The following is a 17,791-nucleotide window of genomic DNA, read 5'->3' as shown; positions in this document are numbered from 1 at the left end:
CTTTCGTGGGTGAATACCCACTTCCTCAGATGCATCTGAGGAAGTGGGTATTCACCCACGAAAGCTCATGCTCCAAAACGTCTGTTAGTCTATAAGGTGCCACAGGATTCTTTGCTGCTTTTACAGATCCAGACTAACACGGCTACCCTCTGATACATGAGTTTAAAAGTAAGTTTCCTGTCAGCAGTGCAGCTGCTTCTGCGGCGGAGTCTCAGACGTGGTTCTGGTGTCTAGGTGGCTCAGCGTGTTCCGACCTTGTCAGCTGTTGGGCTGGTAGGTTAATTGAGTTTTGAATTTGAGCTAAGTTCTTCTGAAGACGGCTTCTGTTATGGGTGATTCTGGCCACTGCATGTGGGGCGGCATGGGAAGCAGGTGGCCTGCCGGCTCGAGGAGGGTAGCCCGCCAGGTGCTGGTTGGCCAGCTCCCCCTCTCCCCCAAGCGCTGGCAGGCCTCCATAGCCCCCCTCCCCAAAGCACAGAGAAGGCAAGGCTGGCAGCCCCTCCATCCCAGGGCGGCCTGGCCCCAGCACCCTGCCCCCCAGCACTGGGCGGCCCCAGGCACCCCAGGCCGGTCATGGCCACCCCAGTACGCTTCCATGAAAAGGAGCAGCCAGTCTGCCTGGGACAAGCAGGAGAGGACCTTCCAGGTAGAGCGTGGGCAGGACCATGTTGGGCTGTTCAGGGAGGCAGTCTCCCCCAGCCTACAATATGCTCCACCCATGTGGAGAGGTATCCAAAGGGCTAGTCTACACTCAGTTCAGTGGTGCTCACCCTTATGACACTTATTACCTTGTGTGGGACAAACAGATATTGCACAGTTTAGTAAAATTTAAAGTCACCCGTATTGATTTATATTTTAAGTTCAGCTTATTTATTCCGCTTTACTCTGCGCTGGTTAGGCCTCAACTGGAGTATTGTGTCCGGTTCTGGTCACTGCATTTCAAGAAAGATGTGGAGAAATTGGAGAGGGTCCAGAGAAGAGCAACAAGAATGATTAAAGGTCTTGAGAGCATGACCTATGAAGGAAGGCTGAAAGAATTGGGTTTGTTTAGTTTGGAAAAGAGAAGACTGAGAGGGGACATGACAGCAGTTTTCAGGTATCTAAAAGGGTGTCATCAGGAGGAGAGAGAAAACTTGTTCACCTTAGCCTCCAATGATAGAACAAGAAGCAATGGGCTTAAACTGCAGCAAGGGAGATTTAGGTTGGACATTAGGAAAAAGTTCCTAACTGTCAGGGTAGTTAAACACTGGAATAGATTGCCTAGGGAAGTTGTGGAATCTCCATCTCTGGAGATATTTAAGAGTAGGTTAGATAAATGTCTATCAGGGATGGTCTAGACAGTATTTGGTCCTGCCATGAGGGCAGGGGACTGGACTCGATGACCTCTCGAGGTCCCTTCCAGTCCTAGAGTCTATGAGTCTATTTCTTTTGTATTTAGCTAGAAACAACCTACGTACAGTATTGTTTATTTACACAGTGATATAAATATGACAAAACAGTAATGAATCGGCCGTTAACTGAGTTCTGGATTTGAGCTGAGCTTTATGACATATGGTGGTAGGTCGTGTATGGCCTGCGGGCTGTAGGTTGGGCACCCCTTAACTGTATCCATTTGAAACTGGAATAGTTAAATCAGTACAACCCCAGCATCGACAGTGATACTGGTATAAATGTGATATAGTGGTTTGTAGTATATTGGTATGTATCAATTTAACTGTTTCAGTAAAAATATCACTGCCTCCCCCCCCCCCCCAAGTGAAATAGTTAAATCAGTACAAAAACCATGTAGGGCAGGCCTAAGGCAGGAGGCTGGTCCCCGATTCTTTGTACTAAATTAACTTTTTTTTTAAAAAGGAAATGGTGTATAGAATAGACAGTGTTACATCAGATACATTAATCCCTTTCAAAGGTCTTGTTGGTTACTAGAACAGATCTCTAAATTAGTTATTGCATCAGTGGTGGGTGTTTGTTTTTATTTTATTTTTGAATTGTTTTTCTCCTTTCTCCTTCTGTCTTCTGCTGAAAAGGAAAGCAACCCACAACAACTCAGAGTAGCGTGGTGTTTTGTTTGTGCAAGCTGTTCGCTCCCTTGTGCCGCAGCGCCCTGGCAGCCATCATTCGATTCCACATTTTGAACCCACATTGGCAGCAGCACTGAGGGCTGCAGGGCTCGCAAGGACACCTTCATGGTAGAAAAAGCACACCTGATGGCTGCTTCCCTTCTAGCTCAGCAAGTTGCAATGACCAGAATTGAAGTGGGAACAGCCACATGCCCCCAAACGTTAAGCAAACCAACTGTAAATATTGCAGAAGAGGAAGTGAGGCTCCTCATATGAGCAGAACAGAATGTTTTAATGGTAGTGCCTGTGACTACTGTAGTTAAGGTTGATATGTAACTTCAGCCATAAACCCTCATTTTCTGTTGCTTGTGACTTTAGCCAACAAGCTCTTTTGCGGCTGATGTTTTCCATTCTTGGGCAGGTGCCAGAGGTAATTTGGTTTGCTGAAATCTTCAGTGAAATGTGTTTTGAGACTTTTTTGAGTTCAGTAAGTGTATGTTGAATTTAAAAACAAACAAAAAAACCCTCCCCCATTCCATTTGCTGCTAGCAAAATTGTGTGCGTGCCTAGTTCCAGTGGCTTAATCCGTTTTGTTGAGACTGGGCTTGTTTGTGTGTTAGTGATATCTTTGAAAAAACTGGAGCCAGGCTTGCAGGCAGTTGGATCAGTACCTCATAAGTTAAGAGTGCTGAGTTTTTCCCTCACCCACATGCCGTACGATTTTCGATTTGATCTGTGGTTAGGTCAGGAGTGCTTCAGAGTGCTCTAGTTTGATCCAGACTTGTAAGGGCTCCCTCCTCCCCCCCCCCCCCGGCAGACTTTCAGTGGGAATCAGCTGTCTAACTCCATTTGTTGCTCTTTGAAACTCTCACTCAGAAAGTGCAGAAAACTTGACAAACACAGGGAAGTTACAACGTTGTGGGAGTGCTGGCTCCAGGAGCCTGTGTGGACTAAGGAAAGAGCCCTGGGGTTGGGGCTTAGCACTCCTGAGCGCTATTGCTACCTGCCTCGTGTTGATGAGAGTGCTTCCCTACCTCACAGATGTGCTCATACCCCTCTTCATGGACCCCTTGCTTAATGCAAAGCTCCTCCTTGATCCGCTGACAATTCTCTCTGGGTATCTTGGATACACGGGGGAAAGAAAATTCATCCCCCAGAACTTAGATGGTGGACCAGTTGTCCAGACCACTGGAACTACAGAATCGTAGAAATACTGGGCCGGAAGGGACCTTAAAAGCTCATCTAGTCCAGCCCCCTGTGCTGAGGCAGAACCAAGTGAACCTAGACCATCCCTGACAGGTATTTGTTTAACCTGTTTAATCCAGTGATGAGAATTTCATATGCATGAGCACAACTGCTGGATCACCTCTGGGCAAGTAAACTTGGCCTGGGAGGTTCAGTACTGCAGTTGGATGCCACACTCTGCTGATTCCCTTTCCAGAAGTCCAGACACTGCCTGCAATCTGTTGCACAAACTGATATATAAATGACTGTCCAGCTGCCCCTCTCATCCTGGGCTCAGGGTCTCAGACAGTTGGGATCTGTGCGTATTCAGTGCCTCTGAAAATCAGGCCCTACTATTGATTGGTTTGAATTTGGAGAAGTAGATTTTTGGGGGGGTTGGGAGCACGGAGAAACAGCATGCACATACCTTATAACACCTGCTGTGGTTAGGGTAAAAATAAGACTGCATTGATTCTTAGGATATCTGCCAGATGTTATTTAGGGCAACGTATATTAGAATAAATATTACGGGAGTGGATTATTATACCTTAGACTTGTGGCCATATATTTACCTAATGCCTTCAGTTAGCTGGTGGTCTGGGAAAACACCAGAGATCTACGGGTTAATGCTGTGGTCGATCTCCTCTTGCGGTATGAACACAGTGAACTGTAGATGGCTGATGCCCAAGAGGTTGTTGCTTCACCCCTGCAGCCAAAAGACATAGAGTATTTCAGGTTTTCCAGGATCACATGATCAGGGATGGCAAGGAATTTGTCTCTTAATAGGTTTTTTACCCACACAGCTCAGTACTTGGCAAGTTCATTCAAAGGCGGAGATTTACTTGCTAAGCCTTAAAATGCCCTTCCAAGTGGTCCTCTTGCCCCTCCACCCATGAGATAATTACACCTGACATGTTCCCAAATCCTGCGCTTGCCTAGATACTGTAGGATGTAAAATACCAGGGTCTTAGTAATTAGAGATGGAAAAGACCAACTTGGTCATAAAATTCATCCCTTCTGCCAGCACAGGGTACAGCAGAATATCAACTCTCCGGAGCATATTTTAAAATGAGGCCAGGAGTATCTGACAGTTCCCAAGGAACTCCTGTTGCAGCAAGAACACAACTATGAATTACATAGTTATTCTAGCTATCCTGGGACACATCCAACGAGGCTGAGCAATAATCCTTCTTTTTAGTTGCAGTCAAAGCTGTCATCTGCCTGGAAAGGAGGAGATCTAATTTATTTCAGATAATAAACAGTGCAGATAATAGGAAATGAATATGTGTCAGAGGTCATGGCCTCCTCCTTTTTTAGATGTGAGGTTTTCAGAAAATCAGGCTTTGACTATGTTCTGTTCAAGTTGATGGAACTTCAGTGACTTTCACGGGAGCACACTTTGTCTTTTCTTTCACAGTGGGAGCTGCCCAGTGGGTCTCTTGAGCTTCCAAATCACATTTCAGTGGCACACAGAAGGTTGTGTTTGTTCTGTTTTGGGCTTTCTTTGTTTAAGCCTAAACTAGGCTAGGGGAGGCGTTACTGTTTAGATCGGTCACTAAAGGCTGTTCCCTAAACACATTAAAACCACAAGCCCCACAAACAAGATGGTACAGAGCTTATGGTTGGTGGTGGAAATATTAAATAGGTCTGAATCCTAAGCTCCTTATGAGGGGACCCCTGTTGTAGTTGAAGGGATCACTGCAGGCATAGGTGTCTCTCATAGGTCAGCTGGGATAAAGGTCGAGGGCTTGATCCCGCAAGTTGCTGAATGCGCTTGATTTCTACTGACTCCGGTCAGGGCAAAGGGGGCTCAGTACTAGACAGGACGTGGCCTGTGGTTACCATAAAGAATAGGTTTCATATTTGTGGACTTGCATCTTCACTTGGATAGTGCATTTTTCTTTATGTACTATTTTTTGTTAAACATGAGACTAGCATCACCTAGTAGCCTTTTCAGCCATAACACTGTCTGATTGGAGCTTTTCAATTTTCATACATCTTTTGTTTAGAAAACAGTGTTATGGGGCTACATTTTAAAAGTCTATCCTAGTGCATGCCGCAGCTTCAGCCTGCTAGACTTCTAGCTCTGTGGGTGCACTCACAAATCAGGTAAGGAGACATCAATATGACCATTAAGAATCCCAGGTGCAGACATAGAGAGTGGCTTCAGGCAGTGCTAAAAGCATCCACCTGGTCCCCCTTCCCTCGAACAGCCACAGAGGGCTTTGTTTCTGCATATGTTAATGTTTTGCCTTCTCTCAGTTCACTCAGCCTTCAGGTTCTGGGTGCGAGTACAGCCTGTTGTGTTTTTTTTTTCTTCAGCAGGATGTAGCCATTTCTCCAGCACAGCGGGATGAGGTGATTCAGTGGCTGGCCAAACTGAAGTACCAGTTCCACCTTTATCCAGAAACACTTGCCCTGGCCGTCAGTCTCTTGGACCGGTTTTTAGCCACAGTAAAGGTAAATAATTTCAGGATCTGTATCTTCCAGTGGATTTATACCACCAGCCCATGGCTTTGGAAGTGACTCTCCTTGCTGCTGGGCCAAATCCAAGCAGGCTCATTGTATGAGAGTGTACTTCCAGTTTACACACTGCATGATGCCTGAGATTTCAGATGCTGAATGAGATTAATGTCTTTAGTATATCCCTTCCTAACTGTGTGCCTGAACAGTGCAGCTAGGTCTGTGGAAACCCCCTATTATCATGAGAGCACAATGGGCCTGGTCTCCAATGGCTTTCTGGACCAGTTTCATTTTTTAGTTAGTAGCCAAGATATTCATCTGATGTAAATCAACATAGTTGCATTGACTGCAGTGGAGACATGCCAGCTTACCTCAGCTGAGAATTTGGCCCAGTGCTTATCAATGTCAGGAATACCTGCTGTCTTCCCTGTCTTCCCTGTTCCCTGAGTTAGCCTCACCTAGGCATTTGTCTTCCAAGCTGTATCCAAATATTGCCCTGGGAAGGTTGGGGAGGGGGGAAGAATCTACATAGAAATCTGAATGCATGCTCTTGTTTAAAATATACAAAAAAAGCTTATTAAACTAATTAGATTCTGAAATGCAGCAGCCTTCGTGGTAAGCCCTTTCCATACTCATATGTCCTATGGAATGACACGGAGGGTCTGTGTTTCTATAATATTTTAACTCAGACATTGGGTAGGGCTGAGTTTGTCTTGTTTGTGTCACTTGGAATTGCTGTTGCCCAGGGGCTAGGGATGTAGGAGTAGTGGTGTGGCCGTGGATTAGCCAGAAGCATGACAAGGAACAGATTAATAGATTCTGAGGCAGCATTGTGATGGTTTAGTCTGACCTCCTGTACAACACAGGCCAGAGAACCGCCCCAACATAATTCCTGGAGTATGAGGTGATAGAAGAATGTTCGGGAAGGCAGGGAAAAAAAGCAGTATGGTGGAAAGAGCTTCAGGAGCAGGGTGACACAGGTAGGAGACAGGGAGGGAAGTGTGGACACCTTCACTGCCAGGAGCCTGATTTGAAGTCAATGGGCCAAGCATCAAGGGGTGGGTCTGGGAGGGAGGGTGCTATGAAGATGGTAGGGCAAAAGATGGCACCTAATACAATGTGGTCCTGGCCCACAACTAGGGCTCCAAGGGTGATGCAATAATAATAATAAAGAAATCCAGGAGCTTCTCGGTGAAGGCTATAAAGGGAGGAGTGGCAGGCCAAACAGGCCTGCCGTATTGTCTGTTGGAGTGGAGCTGTGAGTGTGCCTATAAGAGTACGGTGAACACTGTGGTTTAAGAAATAAAATTCCACAAAACTGATTAAAATATTTTAAAGATCAGCCTTTGGGGCATACATGGTACCATGACTCACGGCCCCCGAGTGTGTGCTGTCTTGCCCAACCGTGGTGCAATCACTTGCTGCTTGCAAAACAGGTCTAAAATGCCACCGAATCGAAATGGTAGTGCGCTGCACGAGGTGCAGGGCAGTGGAGAAATATGTCCCCCTGGCCTTGAGTTCTAGAAACCAGTGGTCTTGTCTTTGGCTAATCTAATCCCTTATCCCGTTTGCTCTGTTAAGCTCAGTTCTCAGTAAGTGGGCAGTCTCCTCTGCTTGTGAGTTTTTAATCCCGTTACAAACATTGCTAAAATAGAAGTCTGCAATATATAGAGAGGAGTTTAAATTTTTACCCCCATGGTTACATCATTAACATAGCTTGCCTAACTAAAATACAAATTGGATCTTCCAGTAAGGCCTTGTCTACACTGCCACTTAAAGCACTGAAACTTTCTTCGCTTGGGGTGTGTGGAAAACCCCCCCCCCCCCGAGCGCTGCAAGTTTCAGTGCTGTAAAGTGGCAGTGTAAACAGTGCTTCAGTGTGGGGTGCTATTCCCCTCGCAGAGGTGGTTTTATTAGAGTGCTGGAGAGCTCTCTCCCAGCGCCAGAGCCGCGACTACACAGCGGCAGCACTTTAACGTCGGCTGTGTGGACATACCCTATGTCTTTTATATGGTGAAATATTGATGGTGCTTAAACTGCAAGACACTGAAAAGTTTTGGTTTTTTAAAAGAAATCTTGACCTAACAGTTTTGACATCTCAGTGACTGGGTCACATGTTGAATGAATAGAAAATGCATTATTGAACCCCCCTAAATAGCTAATGCCCTTAGGAAAATGTTGTGGTTTCAGTATTTCTGTAGCAGTCAAAGCCCCTGACTGCTCTATAGAGGCTGCTACTGTGAAACGAAGCACATAGATTAGGACTCAAAGAAACTCCATTCTGTACTTCAAGGAGTGGTGACAATAGAAAACACTTAAGCAGTTTGGGTTGGAGTTTTAGTTAAAATGGTGAATCCCCCTCTTCTCCTTCCCTCCCACTCCCGGTATAGCATTGATCATTTAAACATGTGCTTTTCCCCTTCCTGCTGCAAATAAACTGGGCCTTATTCTCCCTGCATTTAAACCAGATTTACAACAGGGTAACTCCATTGACTTGGGGTTACTCCCGATGTACAGTAGCGTGAAAGGAGAATTTTATCCACTTTGATGAGTATCCATTTTTATACTAAAGACAGAGAATAGCATCCCTTGAACTCGAATGTGCCTTGAAATAGTTCCAAATGTTCTGTGCCCTGTCCTGTTGCCCAGCCATGCTCTGGGTCATTCACATACCAGCAGTGGCTTTTGCTGTAGATCACTGGACTAAATAATTAATCCTCAACATAATTACAGTCTTGGTTTAACTGTGTGGCAGTTGCCAATGAACAGGGAGCACGGGGGGGTGGGGTGGGAGCCAGAGCAGTGTGACTGTATTTTAATAGTGTCTCACAAAAGGACTCCAATGATCTGCTTTAGTTTAGAGCCCAGATGATGTCAGGGGCAGGAGGGGTGAGCAGGGGACAATTTCTGCTAAAATAATGCAGTATTTTATGGGGGAATTTTTCAATACACATTGAAACTCTTCTACGAGTTGTCTTCAGCAGCCCCTTTTCCATTCTCTGCATGCAGGGATCTGCCTTTGCCCTACTAAATCAAATTTACTGTTTCTCACAAATCCCTAATTCTTTCCTCTTGCTCCACTGCGCCCTTCTCCAGCGCCTTCCATCCAGAGGTGTCAAAGCACTTCACAACTTTAACTAAGCCTCACCGCACCCCTGTAACGCAAGGGAATATTGTCCCTATTGTATAGATGGGGGAAACTGAGGCATAAATTGATTGTCGGCCTGAATCAAAGCCCTTTGAAGTCAGTGGCCCTGCATGATTTGGCCAAGGTCTTGCAGTGGCTCTGTAGCCAAGATGGGAGTAGAACCCAGTTTCCTATTGAAGATGGCAGTTGTTAAGAAGGTCTCCAGGAGATTAGCTGTTGGTCTCTTACAGAACTGGCTGACCGATGTGGGGTAAAGGCTTTGGGTTCTTCTCTCCAGTTTAGTAAGTTAATATTAATTGGAAAGGGTTTGTCTGTCTACCATGAAAGGACCTAGGTTTGTAGTAGAAATGAATAGATTTTATCTCCGTCCTGGCTATGTTTACTAGTGTAACTGACTCTAGTCGTGTCAGGTGACAGTAGGTGCTGTGGATTTAGGGGTTGCTCACTGAGAGTTCTCGGGGGGAGGGGGGCGATACCCAGGGCCCTAACTAAGGGGCAGCATGTAGTTGTGATGCCCCTGGAGCAGACCAGGGAACTCGAGGAGCCTCTCTCTGCTGTCTAGTTTTTCCCTACTTGCACCAAGGGAAAATGATTGGTGCCAGCCCTTTACCTTGTGCAGATTACGTCCTGCTGTGTGAGAGAGGGGCTGAATCAAGCCTCCACCCACTTGTGGGCCTGTGGAGGCTACTCCTTCCTCCTGCGCTGTCACCTGTGGTGTGGGTACTTCACCCTGCCTTATTTCCTTGTGTGGGCATGTAGAACAAACCACAGATTCCCCCTCAAGGACATTGTTCTCCTCCCTGTCAGCAGTACCTGGACACGTTGAAACAGCTATTTTATACAGCTATTTAATTCAAACCTCCCGATGCGTTGCCATGAGAAGCCAGAGTCCCTGGGGATCACCGATTTCTTTTGTGTCACAGGAACTGGAACGTATTGGAGGCTATGTTTCTCCTTGATCCTGCATCCCTTCCCCCTCGCTCGCTGCTGGGAGGAGTCAGGTTGACTGTTTAGGGACCTAGTTGTGTGAGGGTGGATTGCAGGATCGGGCCTTCGAACTGCCCTGTAGCTCCATTCTGGCAGCTGGAATTAATCCGCTTGGAATTAATCACGGAAGTGCTCTAGGTTAAAAATGGATTTTGTGTTCTCTGCAGGGCTTTTACTTACTTATCTCTCCCTTGCCCTGTAGCTTCTTTCAGTTCTATGTCCACCAGGGCATTTACATTTTTGTCAATACAGATAGTGTGAGATAAATTGTCAGCTAGCTGTTTGGAAGTGGCGGGGGAGAGGCCATAACAGTGCTGCTCAATTTGTACACAGCGTGCTGTCCTAGATGTCAGACATTGCTCCTGGTTTTCACAGGACTGCATACTGTACTCTGTGCGTACAGAATAGAGGGATGCATCTTCCTTTCCCTCCTTCCTGCTTCGCTGGCATGGGAAACAAAGTCCTGAATCACATTAATATAGCCACTAAGGTACCGATTCAGCAAAACTCTTAAGCATGTGCTTAACTTCAGGCACACTCATGAGTTCAGTTGACTACCTATGTGCCTGAAGTTAAGCACATGCATAAGTGCTTTTGCAGAATTGGGGCCCATAACAAGGGTTCTTCATTGTTGTCACTCTGTAAGAGAGGTTCTCTTAGGGTGACCAGATGTCCCGATATTATTGGGGACCATCTCAATATTAGGGACTTCGTCTTATATAAGCAACTATTAACCCTCCTTGTCCTGATTTTTCACACTTGCTATTTGGTCTCTCCTAGTCCCCTCTTCTCCCTGCACTCCACTGCTTGCTGACTCCAAAACATTTCACCAGAAAGGGCTCAGTGACCATTGTTTGAGAGCTACTGCCATAAAACATAATTCTCTCTTGGTGTTTATTTCTGACTAGATACAACGTCAGCACCTCTGCTGTATCTTCTTCCTTGCTTGACATCTAACCCATGTTGTTCTCTGGGCCTGATCCCCAGCTGGTGGAAATTGGCCTGATTCCATTAAAAAGGTGGAGCTGTGCTGAGTTATGCCAACAGAGGAGCCAACCTTCTGTTTTTCTCCTTCCAAGTACCACTGCTCCCACTAAAACAAACTCCTGTTCCTCTCCAGCGATGCGCATCACTGGATGCCAATTAGGACGCTGGGGATGACTGACTTCTGTCCTGCCTCATGTAATGGAGTATGGATTTTTCCTTTCCACGGGTCACAATAGTAGCAGTGTAGTCTGCATTGTTTTGGCGTCACAGGGTAAGGGAGTTAGAGCCAAGTGGTCACAAATCAGTTTCTGCATTGTACTTATGCCGTGATTTCTTTTCTGTTTCCTAGGCCCGTCCAAAGTACTTGAATTGTATTGCGATCAGCTGCTTCTTCCTTGCTGCCAAGACCATTGAGGAAGATGAGGTAATAATATTTTCTCTAAAGGCCTCGCAGTTACTTTAAATTGTATACTCCTCTAATTCTTTGGTCGCTTGAGCAGGGGGGTTGCCACTTGCCAGGACAGGAAAGAAACGGCTTTTCTGACTGATGATTGTTCTTGCTTTTCTTTTGTTTTTTAACGTCTGTTTCTGCAGAGGATTCCAGTACTGAAGGTGTTGGCCAGAGACAGCTTTTGCGGCTGTTCTCCAGCTGAAATTCGCAGAATGGAAAAGATTATTCTGGATAAACTGCACTGGGATCTTCACATGGCTACGCCATTGGATTTCCTTCATATTGTAAATATGTTGCTAGTTATATTCTTTCCAGTGCGCATTCGTTTGTTTTTTTTCGTTTCATTAGCATTAATTTGAGTATGTGCCAAATCTTGAGGGACTTACTCAGATTTTACTCGGGCAAAATCCCTACTGCTGGTGTAGGTAAGGATTCTAGGATATGGCCATATGTTCATAGACATGGCCTAAAAAAAATCTAGGCAAAGACTTTCAAACTTGACTAGTGATTTTTGGGGATCAACTTTAGACACCTTAAAAGTGCCTGATTTTCAGAATGTGCTGAGCTCGCATCGTCTTAAAATCAGGTCCCCTTAAGATATAAACTGGCCATGTATAAATTCAGGCTGGAAATTAGAAAGTTTCTAACTATCAGAAGAGTGTTCCTGGAAGAGCCTTCCAAAAGGAGTAGTGGGGGGTAAACAACCTCCAACTAGTTTTAAGATGGAGCTTGATAGGTTTATGAACAGGATTATCTGATGGGTTTGCCTGTGGTAGCCCAAGACTGGACTTGATGACACAGAGAGTCCCTTCCAGTTCTGCCCTTGTGTCTCTAGTTGAGCACTCAAAATCTGCACCCAAAACCTTTAGTCCCTCTTGAAAATCTTGGCCCTAAATGTTAATTGCCAGTATATTTGCTCCAGGATCAAAGCAAGACAACAATAGAGCACAAAGGAATTAAGGAGCGGGGGGTGGGAGGGGAGACCTCATTGGTGGATGTGAAATGTGCTTCAGTGTGTCCTTAACTGACCCAGATTTTTGTTGACCGGTTGAAAACGGGGACCAGAGAGCCCTTTCATGTGGTGAAACTCATGGCAGGGGGATAGTGGCAAAGAAAACTTTGTTTCCCCTCACAGAATATCTCCTCAATGGTTTCATCCCAGGGGAGAGCCCTGTTTGTCCATGTCTAATCGAACCATTGAGCCTGCAGTTCAGGAAGAGGACAGGACCATCCATACAGGGGCTCCGTGCCCCTCCCTGGCAGTGCTGCACCTATAGAACTTCTCTGTACAGGACTCCTCCTGGCCACGGCTGCCCTGGGACCCTGCTCCCCCACCCCTTACAAGGCAGTCCCCACCACGGACCGGGCTCCCCCAGCTGTGTCACCTTTCTTGGGGTATCTCTGAAGGGCCAGTGAGGGGATGTGCATCCCCTAGACCCATCTCAGCCCAGCATGAGGCTTCCCACTCTTCCCAGCGCTGTCTGCCATGGGGGACAGTGCCTGGCTGGGGTGAAGCAGAGCATGGGATGCGACATCCTTGGGGGCGGGGGGAGGAAATCTCACTCCATGTATGCTGTTGAGGATTCAAGTGGGCTGTGTTGTTTCAAAGGCACAGGAACGAATAGCTGCTGGTGCATTGCGTGTGCTTATGAAGCAGTGTGTTAAACTCTGTCAGTGACATACAGACTGGTTTGCTTCTCCTTTTCCTCAGTTCCATGCAGTTGCTGTGTCAACCAGGCCTCAGTTACTGACAGTCCTGCCCAAGATGAACCCATCTCAGCACGTGGCTGTTCTCACCAAGCAGTTACTGCACTGCATGGCCTGTTACCAGCTGCTGCAGTTCAAGGGGTCCATGCTGGCACTGGCCATCATCAGTCTGGAACTGGAGAAGCTGATTCCTGACTGGCTCGCTCTCATCATTGAACTGCTCCAGAAAGCACAGGTGAGGGCTGGGCAGAGGTCTTCCGGACATCCCGGCTAACTGGCCTTCTGGGTAGGAGAAGGGTCCTGTGTTTCTGGGACAGCCATTGAAAGGAGGAGGAGGAGGAGGAGGAGGAGGAGGAGAAGCTGATGGTCTGCACTAAACAGCCAGCTGTGGTTATGAAACCTCTCTCATCTTGTGACCATTATTATGGCAGCAGGCAATTGAGAGATAATCACTTGGGTTAGCCATAGGCCAGGAAGTGAATCATCAAGCTAATGGAGAGAGCTGAATAGATTGAAATTCAGCAGGACAGGCGGTTTTTCCTCCCTCTTCATGTCTCTTGCACACCATCTCTCCCCATCTTACTGAAGATGAACATAGACATCTGTTAGTCTTACAGGTGCCACAGGACTCTCTGTTGCTTTTTATAGACCTACTTGTTCATTCAAGTTGATTTGTGTCCCTAGGCTGCAGGAAATCTTTGCCACCAGTATAGTAGTTGTTGCTGCAGTCAGTGTAACACACCCATCCAATAAAAGCTGAGTCAAGTCATAGGCAAGTTACAAGATGCATGTACCTTTTAATGCTATATCTGCATGGCACAGAGACAGACTGGGGCCGGTTTTTCTCTGGCTTATGCTGGTACAAGTCAAAGGATATCCCCCATAGTGTCAGATGGGCATGAGGGTAGAATTGAGCCCCCAGATTAGAAAGTGGAAATAAGCCTAGACATTGTTGATCTGACTTTATGGCACAGATCTTTACCTGGTTGTAACTGTGTCAGCTTCAGTGGAGCTGTGCTCTGGATCTATGTCTGAAATAGGATTGAAAACAGCATTTTGTCTGTGAGTATAGGGGTATGGCTAAGGCCTCAAGAGCTGTCAGATTCCCAGCCTCTGAGGTTTGGATGCAAGGTTTTGTGGTTGGGATTATTTGTTCTCTCTCTCTCTCTCTTTCTCTTTCTTTTTTTTGGGAGAGGGGAGAGTTTTTATGTTCTGCAAAGATGCTCAGGCGACAGCCTGAGGGGTTGGGTGTTTGCGACATCTCTGCAAATACTTTGCGTTGTTTGTCGATTAATATGTTCACCTCTTGATAAAGGGAGCCTAATGCCTGAGCTAATGTACAAATCAAAATTGTTTACAGCAGGGAATGCCCAACTGGCGTGGCCACAAGGGGTTAAACTAACCAGAAGGATGCGATCATTCTTTTCTCCTCCCCGCCAGTATAGCAAGGGAAAGTATAAAATATTCCCTTGATGCGCCAGAGATGGAAGTGGTTATAGCACACTTAAATACGTTAAATGTCCTAACTAGGAAGGCTTTGTGGAAGGGTTAATTTTTTTTCTGCTGCATACAGACCGATATGTAAGAGGTAGGAACACACAGGCCTTTGAGAAACATTTTAGATGACATTTGCAAAGACACTTAAGGGATTTGGACACCCAATTCCCATGAATTGTAATGGGAACCAGGTGTCCAAATCTCTTGGGCCATCTTGAAAAATCTTGGCCTTTAAGCTGAATAATCCCCCTCCACCCCCAGCTGATCACTTCCCCACATTCAGCACGTAAACAAGCAGCAGCTAGGTATGTGGACAATGGACATGTGTAGAGAGCAAGAATTGCAGTGACTCACCTTGTTTTGCAATGCCCGTGTCTATTTCTCCAATCTAGATGGACAGTTCCCAGCTGATCCACTGTCGGGAGCTTGTGGCCCGTCACCTTTCCACTCTGCAGTCTGCTCTGCCGCCCAATTCTGTATATGTCTACAGTCCCCTCAAGGGTACCCTGCTGACCTGTAACAGAGGAGCATTCAGATTCAACCCCTCCTCTGTCCCAGGGCCAGAATTCTCCAAGGACAACGGCCGACCAGAAGTGCCAATCAAAGGTACAGCCGGGTTCTACCAGTGTCTACCAGCTCCCACCGGCTGCAAGCAAGCCTCCGCAAAGCGCAAAGTGGAAGAGATGGAGGTGGATGACTTCTACGATGGAATCAAGCGGCTCTACAATGAAGACAGTGCCCCAGAGGTGGTGGCGCTAGAAAACGTAGGGTCTGGTTGTGGCGCCGATGTGTCGAGGCAAGAGGGCAACAGTTCCCCTTGCCCACCTTTACAGCCGGTCTCTGTGATGTAGCTACCACCGGCGCCAGCGTTCAGAGGAAAGCTACTTTTTAAACCATGCAAAATCAGGCTATGATGTATGCGAGAGGGGGCTAGGAAAGAAACTGTATCTCATCAGGCTGAACTGAAGAGAGCCAAGAAAACCCTTTTTGAAGATTTTTTTTTCCCCCTCCTTGTGTGGCTAATTATAGTTCAACTATTATTTAAGCACTTAAAAACAAAAAAAAGTATTAAAAAATCTACAAAAGACCCAAAAAACAAACAAAAAAAGTAGCAAAAAAAAATTTTTTTTTTCTTTCTAGTGTCATTGGTTCCCGTTTTTCTGCGACTGTATTATAATCCATCTTCCATGTCCAAGAGCTCACATTGTTCCAGGTTTTCCAGCCATGCCATGTCTTTCTGTTCCGATTTCCTCTTCCTGTTTGCTCTTCCTTTAATACTCTGCAAGTCTTGTGTGTGATTCTCTGTACTCTGACCTTCACCACAGATCTATTTTTTTTTCCCCTTAACAACCAAAAATCCTTCTTTATTTCATTAGCCGCTTTGGTGTTTTAATGTAAGAATATTTCAAACTGGCTTTAAAGAAAAGATTGGAAAAACAATCCTATGGCGTTTGCAAACTGCCCCACATTTAAAAAGCCAAAGCAGTGTGAACATGCTATAGAAAAGCAGTAAGGTAGCAAGAGGTTTGACGGTGTTTAGTGTCTTACACAAATAAGAAGTCATTGTGATTCGAAACTAAGTGATTGTGGTTTTGATTTTAAAAAGTGAAAGGAGTCAGTCAAATGATTAGGCCAATTTGACTAAAATATTGTTTTTTTACATCCACACAAGGATTTTTGCAGTTAACTGGCTCTCTTGTAGGTGCTCACAAACGGTTTAATTAATGCGTGTGTCAAATGCAACCCGTAAATTCTGCAACTGATTTTGATATGTTTGTAAATTTTAGCATGAGATCAATGCTGCTCAGTTAGGTGCTGGGACGGTTCTGTGATTCTGAGTTTTGGAACGTGTGTAATTATAAGCCACAAAATACCCCAAGTTTTGTGTTTTATGTAATTTTTAACCAAAAGTTTAAAAAAACAAAAAAACCCTTTGAAAGCTTGTCCTTTTAAAATGTTTAATCCCTGTTCCTCGGAATAACCTGTCCTGGATCTTTAGCTCTCTCTGCAGCCCTGAGGAAGATACAGTGTTCAGAGCCATTGTACTGATGGAAGCCTTCTGGTAGCAATAAAAACAAAAGTTGTCCTTTCATTTGTGAGTTGTTTTTTTTTGCTTTTGCTTTTTGCACTGGGCAAAGGTGAGTGTTACGCTGGGGCTGCAGCAATGCTGACAAGCCACTGCCAGGTGGACTCTTCCAGGCAGGGCACCTGAGAGAAAAGCAAGCGTAGGTTTTAATACACTATAGTCCAGATTTTTTTTTTTTTTTTTTCAGAGCTGCCAAGGATCCAGGATGCTAATTGCAGCCACATGCCACCTGGATTTTATTCCATCTGGTCCTCCTTCATCTTTATTCCTCAAACCATCCCTCTGGTTACTCCTTACCTTCCCACCTTCTGGATCCTGTCTCTCCAAATAAAAGTGCAATCCTGTCTATTCCATTATTAAATGCATCTCTCCCATCCCCATCTGCCTCTCTTAACTACCGTCTTCCCTCTTCTCTTCCCCTCCAAACTCACCGAACAAGCTGTTTACAGCTATTGACTCAAGTTTCTCTGTACCAGCTCCAGTCTGGATTCCCCTTCCTCCTCTCTATTGAAAATGAGGTTTCTAATAACCTACTCTTGGGCCACATCTCAAGGTCTTTAGTCCATCCTTGCTCTCCTAGACTTCTCAGCTGCTTTGGAACTAATGCCCTCTTTCTGGACACATAACCCTCTCTGAGCAGGCCTCGCTGGGACAGAGGTAAGAATGCTGGTGGCCAGTCGACAGGAATGCTCCCATTGCTAGCATTGGAGCTGCAGCTGTGGGTGAGTTCCCAAAGCTGGCCAGTGTGGATAAGCCCTTACATAGCTGGATGTAATTGTCTTGAGAACCACCAAAAGCATCTTGTTGAGGCTTCCAAAGGAAGTTGCTAGAGAGAAACACGATGTGCTCTCGCTATGCCGTGGATTGTCCCTTAAATGCGAGGCTGAGTAGGAGCAGATTCCATATCGGCATATCTGTCAATACAGCCTTTGGGATTAGGCCTTTGGACACCTTTTCTATCGATTGGCTTCTCTCGATTTCTTAGCCACCTCATTCTCTTCCCGTGACCTCTTACTGATTTGGGGATGGAGCCTTGGGGAAATGTTTTACAGATGGAGGATGTGAAGGTGCCGAAAAACACGTATTGCTGTTTCTCGATGCTGCTGGAAGCTTGACAAATGCCCAACAACCCGGAAAAGGTGACGTGGAGTCCAGAAGCCAAATTGACAAGCTAAAGAAGC

At 45.8% G+C, this 17,791-nt stretch overlaps 1 protein-coding gene across 2 annotated transcripts in view; it reads left to right on the top strand.

Moving 5' to 3' along the window:
- CCNI (cyclin I) overlaps nucleotides 1-16,616 on the top strand; it is a 52,718-nt gene extending 36,102 nt beyond the window's left edge. For both annotated transcript variants that reach the window (XM_050945197.1, XM_050945196.1), the window contains 5 exons: nucleotides 5,610-5,744; nucleotides 11,219-11,293; nucleotides 11,464-11,604; nucleotides 13,032-13,262; nucleotides 14,917-16,616. In XM_050945197.1, coding sequence (XP_050801154.1) covers nucleotides 5,610-5,744; nucleotides 11,219-11,293; nucleotides 11,464-11,604; nucleotides 13,032-13,262; nucleotides 14,917-15,375 — 1,041 coding nt within the window. In that variant the 3' untranslated portion in view covers nucleotides 15,376-16,616. The remainder of the gene's footprint in view (nucleotides 1-5,609; nucleotides 5,745-11,218; nucleotides 11,294-11,463; nucleotides 11,605-13,031; nucleotides 13,263-14,916) is intronic.
- Nucleotides 16,617-17,791: the final 1,175 nt, after the last annotated feature.

The sequence above is a fragment of the Gopherus flavomarginatus genome, chromosome 3 (assembly GCF_025201925.1).
Source record: "Gopherus flavomarginatus isolate rGopFla2 chromosome 3, rGopFla2.mat.asm, whole genome shotgun sequence".
NCBI lineage: Eukaryota > Metazoa > Chordata > Testudines > Testudinidae > Gopherus > Gopherus flavomarginatus.
This window is presented reverse-complemented; position numbering and strand designations above follow the sequence as displayed.